Source organism: Mangifera indica, chromosome 1 (assembly GCF_011075055.1).
Source record: "Mangifera indica cultivar Alphonso chromosome 1, CATAS_Mindica_2.1, whole genome shotgun sequence".
Taxonomy (NCBI): domain Eukaryota; kingdom Viridiplantae; phylum Streptophyta; class Magnoliopsida; order Sapindales; family Anacardiaceae; genus Mangifera; species Mangifera indica.
In genome coordinates this window covers 5,716,839-5,734,999 of record NC_058137.1, presented here as the reverse complement: position 1 = coordinate 5,734,999, position 18,161 = coordinate 5,716,839, and the positions used below count along the sequence as shown (strand labels likewise).

Sequence of the window (18,161 nt, the reverse complement as noted above, 5' to 3'; positions counted from 1 at the left end):
TCTCCTCTTAAACTATTACTTCCTCCATTGTTCATTAATGCAAAGAGATTTATTACGAGTTCAATGGAGGTGAGGGGAGTTTTGGAGCTTGTGGAGTTTTACCATTCATTAACATGGAGAGATTCGCAACAAAATTTAAGCTAATATGGCTAGAGTATTACACTCGATGGAAAGAAAAAAATGGAGAAGAAAGTAGACGGCAATGTTACCTGAGTGGGAAAAAAAAATGAGATGAAGAAGTATAAGAGAAGATTTTTTTCAATTTCCTCTCAAAATTATAATTGAAATTTTAAATTAAATATAAAAATATTCTTTAATAATTAAAATTAACAGAAAATGACCGGTGAAAAAAATGCTATGTAAAAATTTTGAAGACAGAAAAATGTTATTATAACAAAGTAGGGGGGAAAACAGGAATTCTACTTACCATAAAGTTCATCCTGTCAAGTTCCAATTTTCCATCTGAAGTAAAGAATACGATTCTCACATGGTGAAATGAAAAATAAAGCTAACTTTCAAGTGATTATATTCTTTAGTTCTTCTGTGTGTTTCCACTGAGAAAACGGAACAAGGCTTATTTAAGAGAGGAAGTAATATCTCATTCTTTAATTTCTTCTTAATTTCTTCTAAAACTCAAACTGAATTTTATTCAATTCTTAGAATTCGGATTTGTTTGTTATGATGGATGTTGGACAAGATGCCATTGGAATGATCATCGATAAGCTATTCGAAGCTGTTGTAGAGGAAATTGCTAAAGCAGTGATGTTCAAGGCTCTGTTGGAGCAACTGGAATCCACTTTAGGGTCTGTAACTCCTATCGTCAAGGAAATTCAGAAGTTAAACCGAGAATTGGATCGGCCTGCGGATGAAACTGAGAAGTTCATTAAGAAATTGGAACAAGGCGAGCAACTTGTACGCAAGTGCTCAACAGTTAGGTTTAATTGCTTTAAAAGAATCTATTACGCTCACAAACTTCAGAATCTGGATGCTTCAATTGTCAGGTTCTTTCAGGTTGATATGGCCGCACAACAGGCGAGAATCACCAGAGAAACACTTGTGAAAGTCCATCAAATTCACGACAACGTCATGGGACTCGAGGGTAAAGCGTTTAAAATTAGTGGAGCCTGCTCAGTGCCTGATCCTCCGGCGGTTACCTTTGGCCTGGATGATCCAGTGGAGGAGTTAAAGATGAATTTGCTTGAAAAGGGCATGAAAGTGATAGTGGTGTCAGGTCCTGCAGGATCTGGGAAGAGTACATTGGTTAAAAAACTTTGCAAAGATGATAAAGTCAAAGGTATCCATTGCAATCACTCTCTTTCTTTTTATGTTATTTTTTAAAATAATTAATTTACCAATTTTACCAGTGAACTGAAACATGATTAGCAGATGAGATTGTGCTTGATGCTTGTTGGATTTATTAGTCATTGTCTGACTTCAATGTATAGTCTTTGTGTAAAGATTTCAAGTTTATTAATCAGGAGGCAGATGATTGAAAAGAAGGCTTCCGTTCCATTGTAGGTAGAATTTTCTGACAAATCGCCAGAATAGGAATGTTTTGTTTGCTTGTTGATTCCCGACCATTTAAATTTGTGGTTAGGAAAGTAAAGAAGGATTTTTCATTTCTTTGTTTCTATTTGTAAGTGCAGATTAGATAGTTCATTTAATATGAATCTATGTTGTATAATGTTTTTTATATGGAACAGTAGATGTGGCAATTAATATTCTTAGAACTTTTATCCCTAGCATTCTTACCACACATGGTGCTTGAACAGGAAAATTCAAGAACAACATTTTCTTTGTCACTGTGTCTAAAAGGCCCAATGTGAAGGTCATTGTACAGAAAATATGTAGACATAAGGATTGCAATGTGCCTGTGCTTCTAACAGATGAAGATGCATTTAATGAATTGGGACGATTGCTGAACCAAATACAACCAGAGCCTATATTGTTGGTCCTTGATGATGTATGGTCTGGATCAGAATCCATTGTGCAAAATTTGAAGTTCCAATTGCCTGATTACAAGATATTGGTGACATCAAGATTTGTATTCCCACAATTTGGTCTTGGACATAATTTAAAACCATTGAATGAAGAAGCTGCCATGGCTCTTTTTTATCTTTCAGCAATCTTGCCAGATCAGAGCTCTGACATTCTAGATCAAAATCTTGTCTTTCAGGTGCTTTATCAAATTCACAGTTACAATTGTGCACATATGTGTTTGTCTTTAGTTAATTTTCTGTTTTCTTGTGTTTTATGCATATCAAGCATATGAATACTTTTTTTGTCCTACCAAATCATGTATAGTAAATGTTTGTATGCCTTTATGCTTGTTTCATCACTTTTCCAGCAGTTGCCAGCATAGAGTGGCAAATGAGACCATTGCTCTTTAGTTTGACTCTTACTGGTTGTGATTCAAATTCAGATATTGAGAGCCTGTAAGGGATCTCCACTGGCCCTTACAGTAGTTGGCAGATCACTCTGTGGACAGCCTGAGGAAGTCTGGCAAATGAGAGTGAAGGAATGGACAGAAGGTGCAACTATTTTCCATTCTAACACTGATCTAATTTTTCCTCTCCTGAGCAGCTTGGATGCCTTAGATAATAATATCAAGGAGTGTTACATGGACCTTGGTTCATTTCCTGAGGACCATAGAATTCCTGTTACTGCCCTGATTGACATGTGGATGGAACTGTATAAACTGGTTGAAGATCGTTATGCGATTGTCAACCTCAATGATCTCTCCAATCGAAATTTGGTTAATCTGGTAATCACAAGGTATGCTGGCTATATAGATTTGTGTGTTGTAACTAATTGCCTTTGTCATTTTATAGGGGATAAAAGTAGGTTAGAAGTTGTTAGAACAACTAGAAAATTTTAGCGTTTTGTGAATTGCTTTATGGGTTTCTGACTTCAATTGATGCAAATGAAAATAAAGGGTGATGAATTCTCTCTTGTGCTACTAATCATTTGTTCTATCATACCGGCATCTAACTTTATACGTGTTAGAGTTTGTGTCTTTCTCCTGAAACTCCATTTTTGTTTTATTCACAGGAATACTGCCAGTCATAACGGCTGCTACAATGATCATTTTGTTATACAACATGATCTTCTCAGAGAATTGATCATCTATCAAAGCATGTCGGAGCCAATTGAAAGGAGAAAAAGACTATTCATAGAGATAAGTGGAAACAGTTTTCCTGAGTGGTGGTTAGAACAAAAGCTGCACCAAGTTAATGCCCGCCTCTTGTCAATCTCCACAGGTTTTTTATAATCATTTCTAATAAACATTCTGAATTGGACTTGCTATTTTATTTATTTATATTGGTCCTCAACATCTTTCTATATATGGGATATAATTTGCAGATGAAACATTCTCATCCAACTGGTATGACATCAAAGCACCTTCAGTTGAGGTTTTAGTTCTAAATATTCAGACAAAGGAGTACACCTTGCCGAATTTCATGGAGATAATGGACAAAATGAAGGTCTTGATAGTCACAAATAATGGTTTCTTCCTTGCTGAACTAAACAACATTCAGATTCTTGGCTCATTAAGCAATCTAAAGAGAATTAGACTGGAGAGAGTTTCACTTCCTTCCTTTGACATGACAACACTACATATGAAGAATCTGCAGACAATATCATTGGTTTTGTGCAATGTCTTTGAGGCTTTTAGGAATCCCACCTTCGACTTCTCAGATGCATTTCCAAATCTAAAGGAGATGAACATCGACTATTGCAATGATCTTGTGGAATTTCCCAATGGGATATGTGATATCGGCTCCCTAAACAAGCTCTGCATCACCAACTGTCATAAGCTGTCTCAGCTGCCTCAGGGAATTAGGAATCTCGTAAACTTACAAGTGCTAAGGCTTGCTTCCTGTGTTGAATTGAAAGCGTTGCCGGACACAATCGGAAACCTATCTAATTTAGACTTTCTTGACATATCTGAATGTCTAAGCATCCAGGAATTGCCAATGCAGATTGGTGAATTATGCAGTTTAAAAGCTCTTAGCATGAGAGGGTGCTCTAGTTGTGTGCTACCGGCTTCCACTACTAATCTCAAGAAATTAGAAGTTGTGAGATGCGATGAAAAGACAGCCTATAACTGGGAAAAATTCGAGGCCCATCTAACAAATCTAAATGTGGAAGTGCTCAAAGAAGATGCCAACTTAAATTGGCTTGACAATTAACATTTCTGAGATTTCTTTACATTCATTTTATACCATAATTCATCAGTGAAATCATTGAGTTGTAATTGTCATTTTGGACTCATAGTAAATACACAGAAAGCAATGGAAAGTGTTGATGTTTAGCATTGAATTTGATGAATGAAAGTACAAAATTGTTCATACTAATTGAGATGAGATTTTGTTATTAGATGGTATAATTGTGTATTTTTTCTCTTACTTTCAAATCATCTAATTAAATGTTAACACATCAGATTATATAAATAAATTTGTATAATTTGTTTATATATATAATATTAATCATTTTAACATTTGGGTTTGTACTAGTGTCTAAAGTTTGACATGAAAAAAGTAACTTCAACTAGTGTATGATGATGAGAACAATATTATGTGTACATATTTTTTGTATATAATTTTGATATATAAATGATGTGTCATCATATGATTAAATATTATTTTATTATTAATTTAAAATTATTTAATCATAAAATGATATATTATTTATGTATTTAAATTATATATAAAAAATATGTATAAATAGTTTTATTAGATGATAATAGTTTTTATTCTTTTCTAGTAGAAAGGGTTAACAGGGCAATCTTATGGACTTCAATCTTTTTTTGAGAGATCAATTTCTTCTAAATGGGGTAAAAAGAAACGTGTAACACACAGAGTCGATTAAAGTTGGAAAATGCGACTCTATGTACATTAAAGAAGAAAAGAATCGGCAAAATGTAGCCAACCATACAAGTTTTTATTTACATTAATTCTACATTGAAACAAACTAGGATTACGACTGTTGGAATTTTTATAGAAAATCTCACTGGTTTTTTATTTCAGTAATTAAAGTATATACCCACAAAAAAAGCATCTGACCTATAGGAGAGAATCTAAGAACAACTAAAACTCACCTTGTCTAAAGACAAGATAGTAAGGGCAAGATAAGACTAGTGCCACTACCTAAGAAAAAACTATACAAAGTTAAGCTCATCTTCTTTTGAAGGTCGATCAAAATTTCTACAACGATAAGGTTTACAAATGCCCTTACAAAAACTAATCGAATGAAAAAAAAAACCCAAAAGTAAGTCCTCATGCTCAAACCAGACAAAAATCATTTACATCATATTGTGTAGCAAAAACTTCTGTGTAAAGGTTTATGACTATGCAATTGGCATTTGCTAGGACATATTAAGGTTACTTGAAGAACTAGCAGCTGACACGTACTAATTTTGGTCTGAAACAAGAGATTAGAAGGCATCCAAGGACCTGCTGACTTTGTCAAAAAGGAATCTGCTGTAAGCACTGTGCAGGTGAGAGTGAACCAGAAAAATCTCACAGCTTAAACACATGAAGAATCATTATACGAACATTGCACATATAGATGTATATATACGCCACTCTTGGTTCTGTACCAGACACTGCAGTAATTGACACATTTACCAGAATATGAAGAGTTATTGGGAATTAAAGCAAAACAACACCAAAAAGTACAACAATGATACAAAAGATTATTGAAGAGTTCAACAAAGGGAAATCTCCCCTTGATTAAAATATTTTCACCAGTTACCACACAATGAGACAATCAAATTTCTCCTCGTATAGAGGAATAAAAGCTTCATGTTTCTAACAATGCCGACTCAAGATTCGCAAGGATTGCATGGCAACTGATACCAACAATTGCCCGTGGTACCTACCACACTTTCTATTAACTAGATATTCACATTTCCACTACACCCAGAATTACTAATTGTCAATAAGTGTTTCATTCGCAGCTGTGATTACAGTGCATAAACTATCTCTCCACTACTGTCAACATCAAGGTCCGATTCAGAATCTAAATCCTCCATGTCATCATCCATGTCAAAGTTGTCTAACAAGCATTGGTTAAGCCCATTCCCAACAGCTGGTATGGAGGCCTCGGCAAGGATCTGCATGATCACATCAATGCTCTGCATTGGTTGATCAGGTTCTTCGTAATGGCTACCCATTGTATTTTCGTCCACAAGGTCAGCAGGCAGATTCTTCAAAAACCACGGATGGTTCCTAATTTCAGGAATCGTGATTCTCTGTACCACATGAATACAAAAAAAGCATGAGTTTTTAAGCAAGTCCAACCACTGAAATGGAAGAGAACAAATTCTAACATAGAGTTCTTTACTAACACCTAAATTTCATAAGCATTTAAAATCCCTATCATTATGTTTAGCTACACAACTGCGATTGTAGAAAAAACATTGCATGGAGCTAAAAATTATCAACAGATATGAAGGGTGAAGCATTTTCCTAGAAATCTGCATCTGTGAAGTTGTTACATAAAGCACCAATAATTCAAATATCTGTGTGCTAAACTTGGACACTAGAGAAACAAATTAACTCACAGTTGCAGGATCAGCAACAAAAATTCTAGAAATCAGATCACGGCACTCTTGAGATATTTGAACAAAATCTGGAATGGCATACTGGACACTGAGAATCCTCTGCATGGAACCAATTAAAAACATGTGATTATTGAAAATAAATAAATAAAAATAGAAAGGGTATGATGCAACAATAAGGTTTTATTAATTAATACTTGAATTGTTTTCCTGAAATCCTTTGGCTCCTCAGGATCCTCAAATGGATATGCTCCCACCAACATCACATATAATGTTACACCACATGACCATACATCTGCAATCTGTATTGTAACAAGAACAAAGCAGAACACTTTTTTATGATAAACTTATAAGATCAGTAAACCAATAAACAAATGATAGAAAAACAAAATTTCTTAAACTGAGAAGTAGGCGACTAATCTTAGTTCAAGCAGAGTTTGCTAACAAATGTACTTCTTTTATTTTTCAAATATGTTATTTGCTCAAATAAGACAAAAGTTGTAGAATGTAGATTCTGAATTCAAATTATGAAAGATAGAACAAAAGGGAGACTTGGAGGCATCATAATTAAATGGGAGGATATCAAAATTCCAAAGAGAGTAGATAACTCCAAGTGGGCCCAAGGTTCTTCAACAGCAGCAACCACAGGATATTTGTAATGAAAATATTGAAAAGCTTTTACAACCAGGGGCAACTCCAGCATGTGCTTCCTTACCAACCCCAACTTTTTGGAATTAAAAAAATTTATTAAATATATATAGAGTACCAAAAAGTAAAAGATATTATCATATGTGAGTAGGTTCCACACGTTTTGCCAGTCTGACATGTTAATAATACTCCTGTCATGCCAACGCCTCATCCCATCAATCTTTTATTAAAGAAACACCGACTTGTTTTTCACTTGGGGTTCTGTCTTCCGTTCAAACAAATTTTTGTCTGATTGTACAATTATATCATATTATATGATTAATTAATATTAATCACATTCCTAAAATCAAAATCTCCCCATTTTGCTTTATCTTAGTCTTTTTCCTTTCCGATCAACCTTTTTTCTTTCTAAAGTAAGTTCCCGATTAATTCAACACCGCGTAATCTTTTTATTATACTTCTCTTTTTTTTTTTTTTTCTGTTCTTTCTCATTCTCTCCCTCTTTTCCTTTTTTTAAACTCTTTTCTATTCTTAAACAAAAGGCTCCCTTAACTGGATTCGTAATAAAAATATAAGATAGAGACACATATAAAAAGTAACTTGAGTAATAATAAAAAAAGTTTTATATATAAAAAGATATAAGTTAAAATTTTTTTAATAATATTTTAAGATTAAATTTTTAATTTATATAATATAATAGTTGTGAATCTAATTATTATATTTAAAATTTTTTTTTTTAATATAATTGATTAAATTTAAAAAAAACGATCTAATTCAAATTGAGATTCTTCATTACTAATATATATACATGTATAGAAGATAAAGATGGTTGTTAACAATGCAATGATTTAAACTTGTTTCACATCTTAGTAATAAAACAGAATATTTGTAGCTAAATCCCATGAATTTATTTACTAAACAAATTCCTTGATGCAATCATTCTTGTAGTGAAAGGAATGACTTGCAATAAGTGCATAGAATATTTGTTAGACAAATAAAAATCATTACTATATGAGTTTAGGTTGTGTTCGAATGTTTTTTTTGGGTATACAAGTTTTTTTTCCTCATTTTAATACATTTTTGCTTAGAAAAAAAAAAAACAATTATGAAAATGTTGAATGACATTTCAACTTTTCTTGTTATACTTTTTATGAGCAAATATTCTAAGGAAATGATTGGTCATTCCTAAGTCGAATTAGAGATTTTAGAATTACATAAAATGTTAGTTCATCCCAAAGACAAGTACTTACCATCATTCTTATTATATAGAATAAGTCATGATGAATAATCGCACTAAAATATGATATGATTGTTTATATAAAAAATAATTAAAATATTCGTAAGTAGACAAACGGTTGTGAAATAACTAGAGAGTTAAATGCACAATCAGAATGGTAGAATGAACATTGTTCCTAAGGTAAGATTACAAACAATCATTTTATAAAGAAAACACCCATTTCAAAAACCATCTTATGAGATTTTAAAGAATGTTTTTAATACTTATATAAAAGTATCAAGCCAAATACAATAGAATTTGAGATTTGGCATAAGTCATGAGCATATACATGAGTGGTGAAAGTGAATGCAGGATTAATTAAGATGAGATTACTATAGGGCTCAAGTATTAAAACATGGTCTTAAAAAAACATATAACTAATTTTTATACATGAGATTAGTAAATTGGTTTTACATGTTTTTCTAGTTTTTTAAGGACATATGATTAGTTGATTAGGGCATAAAGATTCTCTAGAACACATGGGATACAAAGATCCCTAAGAAAATATGTGGAATGTAGAGATCCTATATATTAAGAGATTTGTATCACTCATGAAAATATACTTTCTTATGATAATTTCGAAAAAGATATGTTTTCTAATAAGATTGTTGTGAGTGTTTATGTGAGAGATAATATATACACCTACAGAGAAGACACATCATTCATCACATATACTCACAGAGAGGTGTACCCTTACAAAAAGGTGTAATAAAAGTCTGTTGATATAAACATATAAATAAGTTTTAGGACAAATTCATATATATATTATGAACTGCAATAGCATATAAGACTCATATGACCAATGTGTCGAATCTTTATCTTAGTGTCATCTAATCGACACAAAGATGAGATGTTTTATAAAAAAAATATTTTTGAGAAATTGTTTTCTTCAAAGATTTATAAAAGATATTTTTACATATATTACATTCTATGTCATTCGATTCATAGTCCTTAAATGTACTCTAAATAATGAATTAATAAGATTAGAAATGCAAGATTTAGATGTGGAAAAGAACCAAGAGAAAAGAACTGTAGGTATTAGAGACTACTATTTAGTGAGGATTATCACTCACTCATTTCCTTTTTAATATTTCACAAACAAGTGATAATAGCGATTGAATAGAGGCGAGTTAATTAAGGACTAGTTATGTTATAATATTATGTTGGATAATCAATGTATATTGATTTATGTTTTTTCGCTTTTGTACTATGCATTGAGTTGTTTGATTTATAAAATCTTGTATATGCTTCCAATTTAAGAGTTTCTATTAATACGAGACGTTTTTAATAATTTTGAATATCTTACATTAGTCCCCTTGTATACACTCTTCATCTGTTGTTGGCATAAAACGATTATGTTTATCTCTTGTGGGTATACCAAGTGGCAAATAATAATCTCCCTCTTGGTGTTAAATTCTTGTACTAGCCCCATTGCGTATATAAACTAAGAAAAATTACCTCGCTCTCTCTTGATTTAAAAAATTTACACTTACCCCCTTGCCTAATGCTACACCAAGTTCCATATTCTAGATTTTACACTCTTTATGTATGGCTATGCCAAGTGCAATTCCATTGATTTTGCCTATGTTTCCTATATTGACAAAAAATTTTGATTCAGTCTTATGCAAATAGATTTTCACGAGTTTCAATCCCAATCATTTTCTTAACTGAATCACTAAAACAACAATCAAATTCAAATATAAAATTTAAACTTTAAAACCCTTATTATGTTCAAAAATCTTAAAATTATAAATAATTGTATTTACCTCAAGTGTGGTGAAAAAACAATCATTTTTTCCCCATTTTATAGAGTGAATATCATGAATAATCTTCACAGGAGAAAGACAATTCATTATGATAATGGAGAAGAATGATATTTGAAGAAGATCGATAGAAGAAAATATTTTGAAAGTAAGAAAAAATATTTTGAATTTATTTTTTATATATTTGTAAGGCTTGCTTGTACTAGATAATTTTTTATCATAAAAATAAATTTTATTAAAACAATTATTATTAAATAACTAAATATTATAATTTTAAATTGTTACCCGATAAAGCGGATGACATATAGGATAGTTTAATTTCGATAATTTTTTATTAATAATAATAATATAATAAATAATATATATTATTTTTATCTAATTTTATTAAAAATAATAATTATTTATATCAAATAATTTTTTAAATAATTTATTTTTAAAATAATATTTTAATTTTAATAATAAAATATTATCAAACTAAGCGCACTAATGTGAAATGTTGAATGGAGGTAGGTAGGCCCATTCGGTGCGTCATGCATTTTTATCCTGTTCTTTCTAATGTGGTGGTAATTATGATTTTTTGACACGACGAGAGATTTAGCTTCAAGACAAGGGAGAAGGACTATTTCCCACCCAACTTTAGATGCTTTTTCAAAATACCACCCACGGCAGATGAAAATCCACTTTTCCCACCCATAGCCAAACTGCCGTCCAATTTTTCAGTTAGGGACAGAGGCAAAATCGTCATTTACTCTTTAAAACCTTAAAACTTTACCGTTTCCCCCCTCCAGGTTTTAAAAACTAATAACTAACCCATCCTCAAAGTTTGAAAAGTTTAGATTTCACCCCTAGGGTTTGCTTCCTTCACCGGCCACCACCGACGGCCGACGCAATCGACCGATCTCCCATCTCCGACTACAAAGGACGACGAAGGACGACCTTTCGTCGCCCAGATCTGGACGACGAATAGGGCTGAATTCGAGGCGAGCTTTTTCAGGCTCGAAACGAGTTTAGCTCGAACAAGCCCGAAACGAGCCTGTTATAAGCGAACACGAACACGAGCCGAAGCAAAAATCAAGAAACGAACGCGAACACGAACAGGGGAATGCTCGACTCGGCTGGCTCGGCGAGCCAAGTTGAGCTCGTTATTAATATTGTTGGCTGGAGCCTGGCAGTATTTATTATATATGGCTTCTTCTGCGTTGACTTTGTATTTTGCAGCAGTTATATAAAAAAGTTTGCTTTGCTTTGTTGGCTGGCTCCTCTTAAAATAAAAAACGTTGTCGTTTGGAAATTGGAAGCAATTAAAGAAACTAAAGCAACAAACCTAATATTTTTTCTGTTGTTCTTCATTCTTCTCTGCCGACAAGGTTTTCCATTCCACCTTTCTTCTCTGCTGTTCTTCTCTGTTGTTCAGCCGCCAACAAGGTTTTCCACCTTTCTTCTCTGCTGCTCTATTTAATTATTTATCAAACAAGAGTAATTTACATCCTGATGTGTCCTAGAAAACAGGTTAGGCTTGCCAGATTTCGAACCGACTCTAAGTCATATAATTATTTTATTATTCCTTAAAAATGCATGACGATAATAAGTTTTATTTTTTATTGAATTTTTAAAGTTTTATTTATATAAATTAATGGCTTAGGAATTAATTGGAGATGAATTTATGAAAGACAAATTAACTAGAGAGTAATTTACAGAAACACATATAAACCTTGGGAATTTGCTTTTTTCTTTTTTTAACATTTGGGTTTTTTTTTCTTTTTTTATTTATATAAATTAATGGCTTAAGAATTAATTGGAGATGAATTTATGAAAGGCAAATTAACTGTAGAATAATTTATAGAAGCACATATAAACCTTGGGAATTTGATTTTTTCTTTTTTTTACATTTGGGTTGTTAGTAATACAACAAAATCAAATATATATATATATATACACACACACCAAAAACAAAATGTAATTGATCTTATTCACTGTACACTTCTATATTCACTATACAGCAAGGATTAAATGAAGTTTATTGTTCAACATGCCAAATTCCTTGCAAATTTAATTTATCTTAGCTCAATTGAACTTCTTATGGTACTCATTATATTATTCATTGTGATATAATTGTTTTTGCTATTAAATTATCTATGTCTTGAATGTAGATGCACCAAAAAAATATTAGTCGAGGTTCCTCTTATTTATCAACTGCAACTGGAAAGAAACGTTCCCGTTCATCAAGGTCGGTAAAAGGGAAGGGAATAGCAATTCAGGGATCTCATTTGCGTGATTCTGTTGAGAATCAAGAAGTAAAAACTACATTTATAGAAGATTATGAAAAGTTTGAAGAAGATGTTGGTGAGCGGGAAGATATAATGTCTGAAGGAAAATCTAGCTCACCTAGTCCTCCAGTTATCCCTCCTAGCAAGAAAAAAAAGACCTCTGTTGTTTGGGAGTGTTTTCCTGAAGACATGATTATAACGATAGGGGATGTACGATTTGTTGTATGTAAGTTCTGTAATAAAAGGTTAAAACTACAGAAAATACATTCAACAACATACCTTTGTCCTCATATGGGACAATGTGTCGAGCGAAAAAAGGCAATGGGGAAACAGAGTTCTTCGAAGGGACAAATGTTGTTGAACTTTCAACCAATAGAAGAAAATTGCCCAGGTCTCCTCACTCCACCCATTGTGAGATCGAACGCAAAGTATAATCACGATATGGTATGTTTTAAATATTTAAGTAACTTGTTTGGTTATTTTCTATTGATTTCATACTAATTTTTGTTAAAATAATTAACTATTATCGTGATTCAATATGCAGATCCGTGAGGCATTAGCTCACATGATTCTGATTGATGAATTGCCATTCTCCTTTGATGAACATATTAGCTTCAATTATTTTTGTAGTATTCTACAACCATTATATGAGAGAATAGGCAGAAAACAAGTAAAATCTGACTGTGATCGAGTTGTACAAGCTGAAGCCAAACAATTGAAGAAATTTTTTAAAGAGTTAAGAAAGATAAGTGTGACAACTGATTTATGGAAGTCAGATGCACAAAACATTGAATATATGGTTATAACTGCACATTGGGTGGATCAAGAATGGACATTAAATAAACGCATAATCAACTTTGTCCATGTGCCTCCTCCAAGAAATGGGGAAACTATTGCGCAGGCTTTGTACAATTGCTTCGAAGATTGGGGTATTCAGAATAAGGTAAGGTGAAATTTGTTTATTTTGCTTATCAATGAAAAATGACAACACTTAAATTTATATGTGTCTTAATGCTATGTTAACAGGTGTTCACTATCACTGTAGACAATGCATCAATGAATGACAAGTGTATCAAATCATTGAAGAAAGATTTTAAGATGGATAGATCTCTAGTTTCTGGAGGAAATTTATTTCACATTAGATGCACGGCTCATATCATCAATCTTCTTGTTCAAGATGGTATTAATGAAATTAAGGATATTATTGATAAAGTAAGGGACAATGTGAAATATGTGCGTGCAAGTGAGGTTAGACAACGAGACTTTGCAAGCATTGCTAAAATTTGTAGGATTAAAGAAAGGAAATTGGTCTTGGATTGTCCCACTAGATGGAATAGCACATATAATATGTTGAATGTGGCATTGATTTTTCGAGAAGTATGGCCGCGATACGGAGCTAAAGATGGAAACTATTTGCAGTATTTACCAAATGAGATTGAATGGAAAAAATTGGCTAGAGTTTGTGACTTTTTGAGAGTTTTTAATAATGTAAGTAAGATTGTATCAGGAACTGACTATCCAACAACTAACTTGTATTTTATGGAGGTTTTCAAATTATAAAAGTTGTTAAAGGATAAAGAATTTGATCCTGTTGTGGCCTCAATGGTTAGATCGATGATAGTAAAGTTTGACAAATATTGGGGAGAGGTTAACCTACTCATGGCAGTCGCAATCGTTATGGATCCAAGGTAATTATCTTGATTATTAATATATTGTTATTACTAATGATCTAAGTAAATTTTTTGTTATTGTAGGTATAAATTAGAGTTTATAAAGTTTGTTTATCCCGTTTTATATGGAGAATATGATGCGGAGATTGAGCTTGACAACCTACGCCATACATTGGAAGAGTTATATCATGAGTATGTGGAACTTTTATCAACAGACAACCCATCCCTCGCCCCTATATCACAGATGGAATCATCTACCTCATGTATATAATTTCATTATACATTAATATTAATTGTCATATCATAATTCTTAAAGTTTTAGATTAATTTATAGTCACATGTTTTTAATCAAAAAATATTTTAGGAATACATTCCAATTCCATATCTTTACATGCAATGATAGATGATTCTGATATTGTGTTGCAATGGCAAGCACACCGTAAGAAAAGTCAAGCTAAAGCCGTCGAAAAGTCAGAGTTGACAATGTACCTCGAATCCGATGTCTTTGAGTTTGAGACATCAGAGGGTGCAAAGACAAAAAAATTTAATGTACTTCATTGGTGGTCTGTTAATCAAACCAAGTTTCCAATCTTGTCACGTATGGCGGCTGAGATTCTTGCAGTTTCGATCTCTACTGTTGCTTCAGAAAATGCTTTTAGTGCTGGGGGTAGAGTGATTGACTCGTATAGGGCATCTCTAGCACCAAAAACTGTAAGTATGCTTATGTGTGGAGGTGATTGGATTCGAGCCAAACATCGAGTGAAAAAATCAATACAGATATAACTTTAACTTCATATACTTATTTATTTATGATTTTTACAATCGATTTAATAAACGATGTGATGTGTTTTCTTGAAGATTGAGGACGAAGAGACTGAGATTGACATATTGCTAGACATTTAAATAGTCACGTATCGGAGGTAATGCAATATTCTCATACAAATAAGAGCAAATTATGTTCATATATGTCTCATGATTAAAAATATGTAATTGCTTTTAGATGCTATTTGTATGAGAACTCAAGTAATGTTACTGGACCGTGATGTGTTCTGGTAGTATTTCCCATATACAAATAAGAAGCGATTTTCTTTTAGGCTTACTGAAGCAATATATTGTTTTTTTTTTCAAGAATCAAGGTTGTTTTGGAAAATTCCCATTTGACTCACATATATGTGTACTTAGCAGATATATATATATGTCTTTCATTTTCTTATTTTTTATTGTTGCCATTTGCTTCCAAGCATGTCGTGTAACATCAATAATGATTTGAACATTTATGTCTGTTATATCTTCCTCTATATGGGTTAATATTACAGTCATTCTAATATTAAATTTTATTTTTTCAAGCTTTTGTGTTCAAATTTACATTCCGATCTCTTTTGCTGTCATATATAAATGGAGATATATGTATTGTAATTGGAGAGCAGCAACTTGGTCTAGCTGAAAAAGGAGATTGCAGAGAAAAGTCAGCAACTAAGGTAGGAGTTGGTCTGTGTTTTGATTAGTGGTTGTAATGAGCATACTGAAACTTAACCCCACCTATGTATGTGAAATTACAAAAATGTATTTATTATGAAATTGCTTCTATGGCTGTCTAATCTTTTCTATTTTTTTGTTTCACTGAAAATATTTGCTCCTATGATAAATTTATATGTATTTTAACTACTGACGAGCCTAGAATATGAGCCCAAACCCGAGCTATTAGAGACGAGCTCGAGTTAGGTGTGAGCCGAGCATGAACACTTAAATTATAAAGCGAGCCGAACACGAACATAAGTGTTGACGAGCTCGGTGAGCCCAAAGCCAGTCGAAAACCGAGCTAATTAAAAACGAGTTGAAAATGAGCTAAACAGTGTTCAGGCTCGGCTCGGCTCGTATCCACCCCTAATGATGAAGCGTCGTCCAGATCTGGAAGAACAGACGAAGGACGATGCTTCGTCGTCCTTCGTCGTAGCCTCTGAACCACGCAACGAGCGACGAAGGACGGCGAAGAGTCGTCCTTTGTCATCTGGGTGGAGCGACAAAGCTCTTCGTCGCACGGTGGTGCGACGAAGAGATCTCTGTCTCTTTGTCGCATCGTACGACGAAGAGATCTCCGTCTCTTCGTCGTACCGTGTGACGAAGAGATGAAGATCTCTTCATCGCACCACCACCGTTGCACCAGGAGAAGAATGAGGCCGGTGACGACGTCGGGAGATGAAGTTGAAAAATGGGGGTGAAACTGCTAGTTTTGAAAGTTATGAGGGGCGGCTGCATTTTGAAAAATATGGAAACCCTAGGTTTGGGGGTGAAAATGTTAGTTTTCAAAGTTTAAAAACTTTAGGTAAGGTGAAATGTTAGTTTCTAAAACCTAAAGGGGGTGAATGGTAAAGCCCTTACATCAATTTTGGGATGAATTTTGCAGACTAAATTGAGGGGTATTTTTGTCATTTCATCTAACAAGGGTAAAATGGACATTTTACCCTTATGCAAACAGAAATCATCCATATTAACAGCTTATGGAAAAGTGGATTTTCATCTACCGTGGGTGGCATTTTGAAAAAGCATCTAAAGTTGGGTGGGAAATAGTCCTTCTCCCTTTCGCATTATATAACCACGAATCTCTTTAGGCCAAAGGACTATTTCCCACCCAAGGTATGTTGTTTTCCTAAGATTCCCTCTATTAATTTTAAAAATCTCATTTATCCACTTGCAGACGGTTAAAACTAATGGTTTCAAAGGTAAAATCGTTATTTTATCTGTATTATAAAAAATAAACTTAAATGTGATTTAATTTTCTGGCATAAACCCTAAAACTAACAATTTTCCCCAACCCAAGTTTTAAAAAACAACATTTTCTCCCTAGGGTTTTCAATTTTTCAAATTCAATTTTTTGATGTCGTTTTTTCCTCTCCGGTGACCTCCAGGGGACACCTCTTCCTCTCCGATGCAGTCCCCTTCTGACGACTCTCCTGGGAGTAGTCGTCGACGAAGACGAGGTCAAAGATGACTCGTCTTCCTCGACGACCACTCCCAATAGAGCCGTCAGAAGAAGACCATGTCAGAGAGGAAAAGGCGTAGCCTAGAGGTCGCCGGAGAGGAAGAAACGGCACCAAAAAATTGAATATGAAAATTGGAAACCCTAAGAAGGAAAATGTTGTTTTTTAAAACTTGAGTTTGGGTGAAATTATTAGTTTTTAGGGTTTAGAGGGGAAAAATGGTATAACTAACGGACTCTGTTATTTTTAACAGTTTATAGGTGAGTAAATGAGATTTTCAAAGTTAACAAGGAGGAAACTTAAGAAATGCACATACTTTGGGTGAGAAATAGTCCTCTGGCCATCTCTTTACCTAAACGTAAACAGTAAATAGCTGGCACTCCTGCCAAAACACTAGACACTGAATTCTCACTTGTTCGCATGCTTCTATTCATCTCTGAAGCCTCTATTGTTGGATTATAACGTATATAACCCGAAATCATCGCGATCTAAGAAAAATTGTCTCTATGAGGCATTTCATCGAACGCTCTTCTTGTTTGTTGAAGAAACCTACTTGGTGACTACCTCTTTTCTTTTGGAAAAAAAAGACATAAATCTTTTACTTTTCCATTTGGGATATCAATTTCTTTGGATTGGAGACGAAGCAAACTTGTGAAATCATAAAGGTCAATTAGAGTTGGCAAAAGTGGACGGTGGAAAGACTTTGCAGTGGACTCCATATTAAGGGATGACTAAAGTTGAAATGAAGAGCAGTAATAAAGTTGAGCAAACACGTTGTTATCTATAAATTGGCCAAAGGACTTGTTCCCACCCAAGATTAGGTGTAATCTGTTTCTACCCTCTAACTTTCAAAAACTCAAAATCTTACCTAAAAACAAAATTCTGTTGAAATCCTCAGTTAAAGTTAAGGACAAAACGATTACTTAATAAAATAATAATAAAAATTAAAGTTTTATCATATTTTTTCCTTTTAGTTTGAAAACTAACATTTTTC

General features: G+C 33.3%; 3 protein-coding genes across 4 annotated transcripts; 2 read left to right on the top strand and 1 right to left on the bottom strand.

Annotated features, from left to right (window-relative positions):
- The first annotated feature begins 458 nt into the window (after positions 1-458).
- Positions 459-4,358, top strand: LOC123209381 (probable disease resistance protein At5g66890). 2 transcript variants are annotated; one of them, XM_044627421.1, is made up of 6 exons: positions 459-930; positions 1,012-1,294; positions 1,773-2,176; positions 2,423-2,775; positions 3,052-3,260; positions 3,364-4,358. In XM_044627421.1, the coding sequence occupies exons 1-6, from the start codon at positions 679-681 to the stop codon at positions 4,191-4,193; spliced, it is 2,331 nt and encodes a 776-aa protein (XP_044483356.1). In that variant the 5' UTR covers positions 459-678; the 3' UTR covers positions 4,194-4,358. The 2 variants fall into 2 exon arrangements, with proteins under 2 accessions (XP_044483356.1, XP_044483347.1); XM_044627412.1 differs by having other exon boundaries at positions 459-1,294.
- Positions 4,359-5,753: 1,395 nt separating this feature from the next.
- On the bottom strand, positions 5,754-7,318 carry LOC123220601 (serine/threonine-protein kinase SAPK10-like). The gene is made up of 3 exons (XM_044642937.1): positions 6,763-7,318; positions 6,569-6,667; positions 5,754-6,256 (listed from the first exon to the last, which is right to left on the bottom strand). The coding sequence occupies exons 1-3, from the start codon at positions 6,826-6,828 to the stop codon at positions 5,969-5,971; spliced, it is 453 nt and encodes a 150-aa protein (XP_044498872.1). The 5' UTR covers positions 6,829-7,318; the 3' UTR covers positions 5,754-5,968.
- Positions 7,319-12,402: 5,084 nt separating this feature from the next.
- Positions 12,403-14,972, top strand: LOC123227504 (zinc finger BED domain-containing protein RICESLEEPER 2-like). Its single transcript, XM_044652417.1, has 6 exons — positions 12,403-12,963; positions 13,064-13,462; positions 13,546-14,007; positions 14,092-14,207; positions 14,274-14,452; positions 14,593-14,972. Exons 1-6 carry the CDS (start codon positions 12,403-12,405, stop codon positions 14,970-14,972), a joined length of 2,097 nt encoding a protein of 698 aa, XP_044508352.1.
- The last annotated feature ends 3,189 nt before the right edge of the window (positions 14,973-18,161 follow it).

Excerpts from the sequence above, each read along its gene's own strand:
- LOC123227504 (XM_044652417.1), top strand. The coding sequence starts at position 12,403 with ATGCACCAAAAAAATATTAGTCGAGGTTCCTCTTATTTATCAACTGCA. Across the intron at positions 12,964-13,063 it reads CAAAGTATAATCACGATATG|ATCCGTGAGGCATTAGCTCA; the intron begins GTATGTTTTAAA and ends TTCAATATGCAG. Across the intron at positions 13,463-13,545 it reads ATTGGGGTATTCAGAATAAG|GTGTTCACTATCACTGTAGA; the intron begins GTAAGGTGAAAT and ends CTATGTTAACAG.
- LOC123209381 (XM_044627412.1), top strand. The coding sequence starts at position 679 with ATGATGGATGTTGGACAAGATGCCATTGGAATGATCATCGATAAGCTA. Across the intron at positions 2,177-2,422 it reads ATCAAAATCTTGTCTTTCAG|ATATTGAGAGCCTGTAAGGG; the intron begins GTGCTTTATCAA and ends ATTCAAATTCAG. Across the intron at positions 3,261-3,363 it reads CCTCTTGTCAATCTCCACAG|ATGAAACATTCTCATCCAAC; the intron begins GTTTTTTATAAT and ends TATAATTTGCAG.
- LOC123220601 (XM_044642937.1), bottom strand. The coding sequence starts at position 6,828 with ATGTTGGTGGGAGCATATCCATTTGAGGATCCTGAGGAGCCAAAGGAT. Across the intron at positions 6,668-6,762 it reads ATTTCAGGAAAACAATTCAA|AGGATTCTCAGTGTCCAGTA; the intron begins GTATTAATTAAT and ends GGTTCCATGCAG. Across the intron at positions 6,257-6,568 it reads TTGTTGCTGATCCTGCAACT|AGAATCACGATTCCTGAAAT; the intron begins GTGAGTTAATTT and ends CATGTGGTACAG.